The 10,150-nt window shown below is 32.9% G+C and overlaps 1 protein-coding gene across 1 annotated transcript; it reads left to right on the top strand.

Moving 5' to 3' along the window:
• Positions 1 to 4,776: 4,776 nt before the first annotated feature.
• On the top strand, positions 4,777 to 9,622 carry LOC115632540. Its single transcript, XM_030529755.1, has 11 exons — positions 4,777 to 5,047; positions 5,130 to 5,183; positions 5,262 to 5,321; positions 5,671 to 5,736; positions 5,818 to 5,871; positions 5,946 to 6,011; positions 6,093 to 6,146; positions 6,215 to 6,250; positions 8,856 to 8,906; positions 9,141 to 9,245; positions 9,352 to 9,622. The coding sequence occupies exons 1-11, from the start codon at positions 4,918 to 4,920 to the stop codon at positions 9,573 to 9,575; spliced, it is 900 nt and encodes a 299-aa protein (XP_030385615.1). The 5' UTR covers positions 4,777 to 4,917; the 3' UTR covers positions 9,576 to 9,622.
• The last annotated feature ends 528 nt before the right edge of the window (positions 9,623 to 10,150 follow it).

Below are 10,150 nucleotides of genomic sequence, written 5' to 3'. Positions count from 1 at the left end.
CACTATATATACGCTCTAAATAACGTTTTTATGCATGTTAAAATTTCATTTTTTATATGTAGGATATATTTTGGGGGCATATACATTGACTCCATTTTATACCTGAAAAGTTATAGTATCTTTCGTCTTTTTTGGCCAGTTTTAATGCAATGAATTGTATGTTGTATATTGGCTACAAATTAATGCGGTTTAGTTGCAATAAATGCATTTTTTTAATGGTCAAAGTTATCATATTTGTATAAGGTGACTACCCTGAACGGGGGAACACAGGAATGGAACATATATATAGAGCTATTATTTCAGGGCTTCGGGACACATTTTTACCAGGGATGTGAAACACTATAATGAACAGCATAATATATATAAAAACTTGCTAGTATTATTTATACCTGCCAACAAGTTATGTAAATGCAATTCAGTTGTATTACTTTTGCTGTATATAATTTTATTATTTGACTTATGGCCCACTATATTTCTATTGGTGATATTTTACGTCGTCAGCACAAATTACAAATTTGTTTTAAATATCCAATTTAATGTGGAGGAACCAATGTAATTATTCGAAATTATGAACTTGTGCATGTATGTTTATGAATTAATTCAATATATTAGTATATTAGGATTTAGGGAGGTGAGAAATATAACATACAGAAGAAGGCGTGACAGACTCCAAAAAGTATATATATTCTTGATCAGGATGAGAAGACGAGTCTGTTGTTGGTTGTTCGAGCTCTTATACTTTTTGAGATCTTTGCGTTCATACAGAAGCACGGACAGACGGACGGACGGACGGACATGGCTATATCGACCCGGCTTATCATTCTGTCATCCATCTTTGTCCAAAATTTGGTGTCTCTAGCTCTTATAGTCTCTGAGATCCTGGTGTTCATACGGAGGGACAGACGGACAGACGGACAGACAGACAGATATAGATCGACTCGAATTGTCATGCTGATCAAGAATATATATGCTTTGTGGTGTGTGCCACGCCTCCTTTTGCCTCTTACATTTTTCAGCTGCCGCAAACCTATAAAAACAAAAAATACTCCATATTTTTATGTCACAACTTATTTCTTCAAAGGCAAGAATATGTACTGCATACAATAAGCTGTGAGCCACTGTATGTGTATTGTGGACAATCGAACACTGTTGTGTAATTTGTAATAGTGCGCTATGGTTTTAAATGATAAATCAAATTTTAAAAACAACTGCAAGTCATTGGATCGGTCTTATTGTTCTTCTTTCATTCACTTTATTTCATCATTTACGTCTTTTTATACCCTGTACCCGTAGGGTAAAAATGGTATATTAAGTTTGTGCAAAGTATGTCCGTCCGTCCGTTTGTCCGTCCGTCTGGATGAACGCAAGGATCTCAGAAAGCTGGAACAACCAAAGTTGGTATGTAGGAGAATCTCCTAGGTCCGAGAAAGGAAAAATTTTGTTATTTTTAATTTTCCATCCCTTTCTACGCTACAGAATTTCGTCAATAGCGTCCACATTTCAAATGCTACCTAAGCCAAACTTTGCATACATAATTTATATATAATTATCTACTGTTGTTCAATTTTATTCAATTTGGTCAGTAAACACCCACCCCGCATATAACTCAGTGACGGAAGTTTACCTGGGTACAGGGTATTACACTGCGGGCTTGTTGGAATGCAGCGTTCTCTCTTGTTATTGCTAGACAAAATGCCAAAAATTTACAGTTACCGTCGCTAGGCAACGACTCGGTAAGCGACAGTAAAGCGGAAACTGAAAACGGACTACGCATATTTTGCTTCGCATTCCGGCAGATGTATGCACATTGCACATTGGGCCAGAAAGCCGATTTTTGTGCATAAATTCGAAACTTGAAATTTAGTACTTTTACTTGTAATGACATGCATAAGAACTGTGCTAAATTTTGGACCGATCCGACCACGCCCACTCCTATCCCCAATGAACAGAGAGAGAGAGAGACGCTACAGCCGAACGAGCCCGACAGTAAAATACCCTGTACTCCAGCAAAAAAGAAAAAAATATTTTAAAATATCTTCTAAACATAATTTATAAATAAATGTATCTAATTAATAAAAAAAAAAAATATATATATATATATATTTAATCCTTGGGACTGTGTGCTTGTGAGTCTGTTTACGTGATGTCCCCAACTATTTAATATTTGTTTTATTTGCTTTATATGCGAGTTGAAAGCCTTATTTCTATATTTTGAAATCGTTGAATACCAAGTAGTATATCTAGCAATTTTGAATTTGTAGCCCAAAATTTGAAATCGATCGGACAAAATTTATAACACAAACTTTTTATTGGAAAACAAGAAAGGAATGCTAAAATCGAGCAGGCTCAACTCTTAATTACCCTGTACCACCCCACAAAAAATAAATTAAATTAATTAATTATCAGAATCAGGATCAGAAAAAATGAACAAACTCGTCCTTTCTCGGGCTCAGGAGAATCTAGATACCAAGTTTGGTTATTCTAGCTCTTATACTTTCTGAGATCCTTGCGTTTATACAGACAGACAGACGGACATGGCTATATCGACTCGCCTTGTCATCCTGATCAATTCATTTGAATTTGAATTGATAGATTTGGTAGTCACATCCAATTAGTGATTATATATCTGTATATCAAGTTTCATTACAATAGGTTGATTACAAAGAAAGTTATAGCCATATAACCAAGCCTAAGCTCTGTCCGCAGCTGTATTTGTTGCTGATTTGACATAATTATTTAATGCACACATATGATGTAATGTAAATGTAAATTTATGTATGGAATATTTTATATTTAATTTAATTAATTAATTTTTTTTTAGTAAATTTTTTGTGGGGTGGTACAGGGTATTTAAGTGTTGAGCCTGCTCGACTTTAGCATTCCTTTCTTGTTTTTTTTTTAAATTTCTATAAATATTCTACACACATGTACAGAGTATTTTAATGTAGGGACAGCCCCTATTCCACTTGTTTTATTTCTTCCGCCAAATAAACAAGTAAAAAAGCTAAAGTCGGGTGTCCCGACTTTGAAATACTCTGTACATATGTTTACAATAATTATAGAAAATAAAAAAAATTAAGAAAATAAAAAAAAAATTTGATCGATTTTACCTCTCTCGGTATTCGAACTCACGTAAAGGGTGTATAATTGCACATTTACATAGCAATTGCGTCTGCGTGAGTGTATGTATGCCTATGCGCATCAATTCGTGTCTGTGTAAGCATTTTCGCAGTCAACCAAACAGCAACATCAACAACAGCCGCGGGCAGCGCTTGAGCAGCGCTGCAGCATCGCTGCATCAGCAAATATATTTATGGCTATAACTTCTTGTTAAATCGGTCTATCATAATGAAATTTGGCATACGGACACATAATAACTAACTGGGGGTATTTCCAAAATTTTAGTTCGAAATTCCAAGAATTACGGGAGTTACGATTTGCGGGGTAGAGGGGGGAGGGAGGGGAATTCCAAAATATACATTTTCTGCGTATTCACATAAGGCATCTGGGTGTTCCTAGGTCTTATAGTCTCTGAGATATAGGCGATTATACGAATGGAAAATCGGGAAAACTCCCATAGGGGGGAAGTGGGGGGGAAAATCAAAAAAATAAAACAAACTCGTATAGAATACACACATAACGCATCTTTGTGCAAAATTTGGTGTCTCTATCTCTTATAGTCTCTGAGATCCAGGTGTTCATACGGACGGACAGACGGACAGACAGACAGACAGGGCTAGATCGACTCGTCTCGTCATGCTGATCAAGAATATATATACTTTGTGGGGTCTGCCACGCCTCCTTCTGCCTGTTACATTTTTCAGCTCCCGCAAACCTAATATACTCTTGTACATTTCATGTACAGAGTATAAAAATGCCAAGGCCACGCTAAATCAGTGCTAGAAGCCTAACGTTAGAGAAAGAACGTTAAAAGTAGAGCTGAAATACATATATGAATACCCAACTGCGCGCGACACATGCTTTGGTTGCCTTCTCTTTCTTTGGCGACACAGTGGATATTTCTCAGAGGATATTTATTAAAAAGAAAACAAATTTTTAAGTGTTTTGAAGAATTTTCGATAACAATATATTGTCGGAAAAAAACTCAAACTCGTACTTTCTCTTCGGTTATTCTAAGACTTATACTTTCTGAGATCTTTGAGTTCATACAGACATATGTATGTACATATGTATTTTATAATTTTTTTGATGCTGACACATATGTACATACATACACGCATAGAATCACAAAAACACAATTACTATGTAAATGCTCAGTTATAATCCATCAAAATTTTTCTTTTATAATATTACAATTTCGTTAAAATTCTATAATTATTATACGAAAGAAAAGTTGTTAGAGAAACAAATTCACTACAGTACTTCGCCCACATCTGGACACATACATACATGTGTATGTATAACTTGGTGCCGGAACTTAGTCTGGGAACAGGGTATTTTACTGTCGGCCTTGCTCGACTGTAGCGTTCTTCCTTGTTTTAATATTAATATGCGTATAAATTACTCGTGAATAAACTTTTACAATTATAATTATTCGTGAAAATGATTATTCTTATCATTGATGACAATAATTGTTGCCAAAAATGCTAATGGCATTGAACAAATAAGTAAGTTTTTTATTTGAATCAATCTTAAATTATATTATCTTAAAATGTAATTAGCAAATTAAAAAAGATGCAAGTCTCCTTTATATTATACAATATATCTATTGCAAACAATTTGTTGACATACTGTACATTCGTACCAGTGTGCACTGCACTGGAATGGCCTTGAATGAATAGTAAAGAATAAAAGAACCGTTAGAATTGTCAGCTCTGCCTTCTCTGCATTGTTTGATGATCAGTAAGCAAGTGAACGTCATAAAAATCGGTTGTGTTACCTTCTTCGGAACTAAAAATGTTTTACTTAATAAAGTGCGGAAAGTTGTACGTTTTTGAGAAAAAGAAATGTAAAATAATATCAAAAAACATTTGTTTAACAAAAATAAATGGAGCTACTTTTGAAGCAGAAATTATTAATTCCAGTGGTAAGTTGCATCGTAAATTTGGTCATACTAACATGCACACATACTTATATACATTCGTATGTACATATTTACGTTTATGTAGAATCAAAAGAACTTCTCGAAGGCCTATGCAAAAAGATGAATGAGGCGTTATACAGTAAGTATAAAATTTTTTTCACCGATATAAAAGAGTGGCAAACAAAAACTAATTTTTAATTAAATTTTTCCATTTTAGAGGCCAAGAGCAAAACCTCTGATGGTGGCGTTAACAAAGAAAACATTCAAAAAGATTCTGGTAAGGTATCTTGATTATTATAAATAAAGTTAGATGTAATACTAATATTTTAATTTATAAATCTCCTATTTTAGTTAAACAAAAATTGTCTTACAGCAGTGAAGTAAATAATAATGAAGTGGAACTTTATAAAGAATTAGGTAAGTAAATTACTTGAGTAATATTGCTGTAAGCAAATATTTCAAGAAAATTGGCAGTACTAAAGGGAATTTAAATTTCAGAGGGACTAACCTCTGATGGTGGCGTTAACAAAGAAAACATTCAAAAAGATTCTGGTAAGGTATCTTGATTATTTTAAATAAAGTTAGATGTAATACTAATATTTTAATTTATATATCTCCTATTTTAGTTAAACAAAAATTGTCTTACAGCAGTGAAGTAAATAATAATGAAGTGGAACTTTATAAAGAATTAGGTAAGTAAATTACTTGAGTAATATTGCTGTAAGCAAATATTTCAAGAAAATTGGCAGTACTAAAGGGAATTTGAATTTCAGTGGGCCAAACCTCTGATGGTGGCGTTAACAAAGAAAACATTCAAAAAGATTCTGGTAAGGTATCTTGATTATTATAAATAAAGTTAGATGTAATACTAATATTTTAATTTATAAATCTCCTATTTTAGTTAAACAAAAATTGTCTTACAGCAGTGAAGTAAATAATAATGAAGTGGAACTTTATAAAGAATTAGGTAAGTAAATTACTTGAGTAATATTGCTGTAAGCAAATATTTCAAGAAAATTGGCAGTACTAAAGGGAATTTAAATTTCAGTGGGCCAAACCTCTGATGGTGGCGTTAACAAAGAAAACATTCAAAAAGATTTTGGTAAGATATTTCGATTATTATAAAGTCGACTGTGTTACTAATTTTTAATTAAATTTTTCCACTTTTAGAGGCGATTGGAGCAGATGGCTTCGACCCCATTCTGAGTAAGTTAATAGATAAATCATAAATATAAGTTACAAATAGTTAAAACTGTTAAAAATTGCAAGAAAATCTGTGAAAAACTAAATATAATAAGTGAAAAAGTTAAAGTTGAGTTTACCGCCTTTAATTATTAAATTTAAGTTCGAAATCCATACTGCAGCGTACTCACATAGGGCATCTATGTTTAAAATTTGGTGTTATGTAGCTCTTGTACTATTTCAGTTCTAGATTTGTATATAAACGGCATCACGGAAAATCCTTAATAGTAGCGTAATGGTGGAGGGGGGGGGGGGGGGTGAGTAGGTGAGATCCAGTTGTTCATTTGGACGGGCAGACATGACTCAATGGACTAATCTCGTCACGCTGATCATCAATAATATATATTTGTAGGGTCTGTCATCTTCTGCATGTTACATTTTCACTTTGCACAAACCTAATAAGTATTCGCTTTTTTCATTTTATGTATAGAGTATAAAAATGTGACTAATCCATAAAATACCCCGTGCGTCTACGAAATATTTCTTTCGTAATAAGTGAACAGAGTGTTTATAGTCTGTTTTTTTTATAGTTTTATAAGATACGTTAATTTTAAAATGTTAATTTAGAAAGCTTAATAATCATTTTTAATAGATTCTACAGAACATTCAGAAATTAGTTCAAAAGCAGTTAGTGGCTATACCGACACTTTGGAATCACTCGGATCTAATTGGCCAGAATCTGCAACATACGATGGCATCAACTCATCATTAACAATAAACGAGTCATTTTCATATGAAGCTCAAGTACCTCTTTTTGATCTTAGACATGTTGAAATACCTACAGCAAAAACACAAACAAAGAGCAAAAGACACTTTTGTATGTTCTGCAAAAAATTGCAAACAAAATTTGCTCGACACTTACAAAACGTTCATATGAATGAACCAGATGTTAAGAAATTTATGGTTCTTTCAGCTAACGATCCCAATCGAAAAATTCTAATTGATTCTATTCGGAAAAAGGGAGATTTTATCCACAACACAGATCAAATCTATAACGAAGGTATTATAATAGCACCTCGCCAAAACCGAATTAATTCTCGTAATGGTCCACATGATTTAATAAGTTGTAAAGGTTGTCTTGGCTTCTTTCGGAAATCGACAATTCGTTGCCATATTCGCAACTGCCGTGTTTTTCATCCTAATGGTTCGAAAAACATGTTAAGGGATGGACGCAGCAAAACTGGCTATATGCATAAAGCTGCAAATGACATATTGCGTCGAAAAGTTGTTCCAGTTTTAAATGACGATGATATAACGAGAAATTTATTATATGACCATTTGATCGTATTATTGGGAAATGCAGAATGCATGAAGTATAATGCATTACAACATGATATGATTCGGTCTCATTTAAGAGTATTAAGTAGATTGGTAATAGAATTAAAACAACAGTCGCAAGGCCAAATAAAGGAGTTAAAGGATGCCATTCATCCCAAACATCATGAACTTATGATGTCTAGCATTCGAACTGTTTCCCAGTGGGATAACGAACTTTTGCTTTTTAAAACCCCATCGGTTGCTACAAGTCTAAGCTCATTAATAAAAAAATGTGCAAAAATATTATTGACACAATGTATAATAAATCAAGATGAGATAAATAAAAAATTAGTAAATGATTTTATTGTCTTATGGGAAACCGAAATACCTGTAAACATAAACAAAAAAGCAATCGAGGACCAAGCCAAAAAACGTCGATCTGTAAAAACAATTTTACCTTTGAAAGAGGATATTAAAAAACTCTTTGATTTTGTTAACAAAAAATCCGCCGATGCGCTGAATGTTTTGAATAAGAAATTCGATTTTGAAGCGTGGAATAGTTTGATACGAAGCACATTAATAAGTCTCCAAATATTTAACCGTCGTCGGGCTGGAGAAATAGAACGATTGAGCATTGAAAATTATAACACCGCTCATGCAATGGAAGAAAATATAGACAAAGATGTTCTAAATAAACTGACAGCTAAAACGAAACAAATTGCAATGCAATACAAAAGGTTGACTCTTCGAGGAAAATTAAATAGAACAGTGTCAGTACTTCTTACTCCCTTTGATTGTTTTTGTATCGATATGATCCTCAAACACCGCAGCGAAGCTGGTGTCGATGAAAAAAATTGTTACATATTCAGCGTTGCAAGCCCGAAATCACTTGGGAAAGAGTACATTCGTGCTTGCCCAATTTTAAAACAATTTGCTTATGAATGTGGTGCCAGCTGCCCAGAAGCCTTGAGGGGCACAATGCTTCGCAAACATTTAGCAACATACACTTCTATGCTAAATGTTGAAGATATTCAGATAGACCGACTCGCGAATTTTATGGGCCATCATAAAGAAATACATAAAAATATTTACCGTGTCCCCGCTACAATTGCGGAAACTACAGAAGTGTCCCAAATGTTAATGGCAGCCATTGGGAATAGCCCCGAACGGAATAATAAGAACCCAAAGCCCGGTAAGTTTCTATGTTTAGCAAAATTAGGCACAATACGTCACATATATTACTCTAACTTACATATTCTCATTAGGCGAATAAAATAAAATCCTAATTGAATTAAAAATTTTTTTTTTTTAGCAGGTGAACTTTATGAGAAAGATAATTGTGCACAAGACATCGAAAATGAAGGTACAATATTGAAATTTTTAGATAATTGAATTGTGTATGTGTGTGACTGGGTACATGTATGTTATATATAGTATATCACTTAGGGACCCGATCAAGCTCTTGGCCATTGATTTTCATTATTCGTCGAAAAGACCTGAGACTCCTTTACAGTTTCATCTCCGGGCCCTGAAAGATATACTATAAGTCATATATGAACCATACTTAAAAAAAAAAAAATTGAATTCAATTTTACAGCTGAACCTTTTGAGGATTCTGGATCCGAATACATCGACGAAAATGAGTCTGAAAAGTCAAAAGAGGAAATAGTTGAGTCGCAGCCAAATCGAAAACGCCGCAGTAGTAAGAACAAAAAACTATAACATTATACAAATATAAACCAAATTTTGAATGCATGAATTGTATTTTTATTATTAATTTTACTAATCTTATTTAATTTTGTATATAGCATCTCCTTTTGGAAAGACACAACGCATTCGTTGGTCGCCACCTGAGCGAAAAGAGATGGAAGAGGCTTTCGGCAATTTCAAATCGTTGAAAAGATTACCTAGTTTGGCAGAGTGCAATAGGGTTATTGCTGCATCTCAATATTTAAAGCGTCGTACTCCAGCACAGCTTAAGTCATGGATTGACAATCAGCGAAAGGCTGAGTCAAGAAAAAAATCAAAATAATTTTATAAAAAGAATTGCATTACGGAAATGCTAAAACAAAAATTAGTTTACACTTTATAACTTGATACTTTTATATGTTTAACAAACAAAAATGAATGAAAATGTATTCTTTATTTTAAAAGTTTATGAAAGAAAATCATTTTTTTAGAGTTTAAACTAGTAGCATTACCGTAATGTAATTCTTTTTTATAAAATTATTAATATTTTTTTCTTACTGGAGCCTTCCGTAAACAATCAACCGTTAATTGTCAACGGAAGTCTCCGATAAAAAAAAAAAACAATATTAATAATTTTATAAAAAAGAATTGCATTACGGTAATGGTGCTATACAAATTTGTTTGCACTATAAAACTTGATACTTTTAGATGTTTAAATAAAAATTTTATGAAAATAATTGCATTACGGAAATGCTACTACAAAATTTTTGTACACTTTAAAGTTTGATACTTATAGATGCTTAACAAACAAAAATGAATGAGAATTTTATATAATTTTATAAAAATGAATTGCATTACGAAAATGCTACCAAATTTTGATTGATACTTTTAGATGTTAAGCAAACCAAAATGAATGAA

This window comes from Scaptodrosophila lebanonensis, unplaced genomic scaffold (genome assembly GCF_003285725.1).
Source record: "Scaptodrosophila lebanonensis strain 11010-0011.00,11010-0021.00 unplaced genomic scaffold, SlebRS2 tig00000001-arrow-pilon, whole genome shotgun sequence".
NCBI lineage: Eukaryota > Metazoa > Arthropoda > Insecta > Diptera > Drosophilidae > Scaptodrosophila > Scaptodrosophila lebanonensis.
Note: the sequence above shows the minus strand (reverse complement) of the source record. Positions and strands in the feature narration are given on the sequence as shown.

Excerpts from the sequence above, each read along its gene's own strand:
- LOC115632540 (XM_030529755.1), top strand. The coding sequence starts at position 4,918 with ATGTTTTACTTAATAAAGTGCGGAAAGTTGTACGTTTTTGAGAAAAAG. Across the intron at positions 6,012-6,092 it reads GGAACTTTATAAAGAATTAG|TGGGCCAAACCTCTGATGGT; the intron begins GTAAGTAAATTA and ends TTTAAATTTCAG. Across the intron at positions 6,147-6,214 it reads AAACATTCAAAAAGATTTTG|AGGCGATTGGAGCAGATGGC; the intron begins GTAAGATATTTC and ends TTCCACTTTTAG.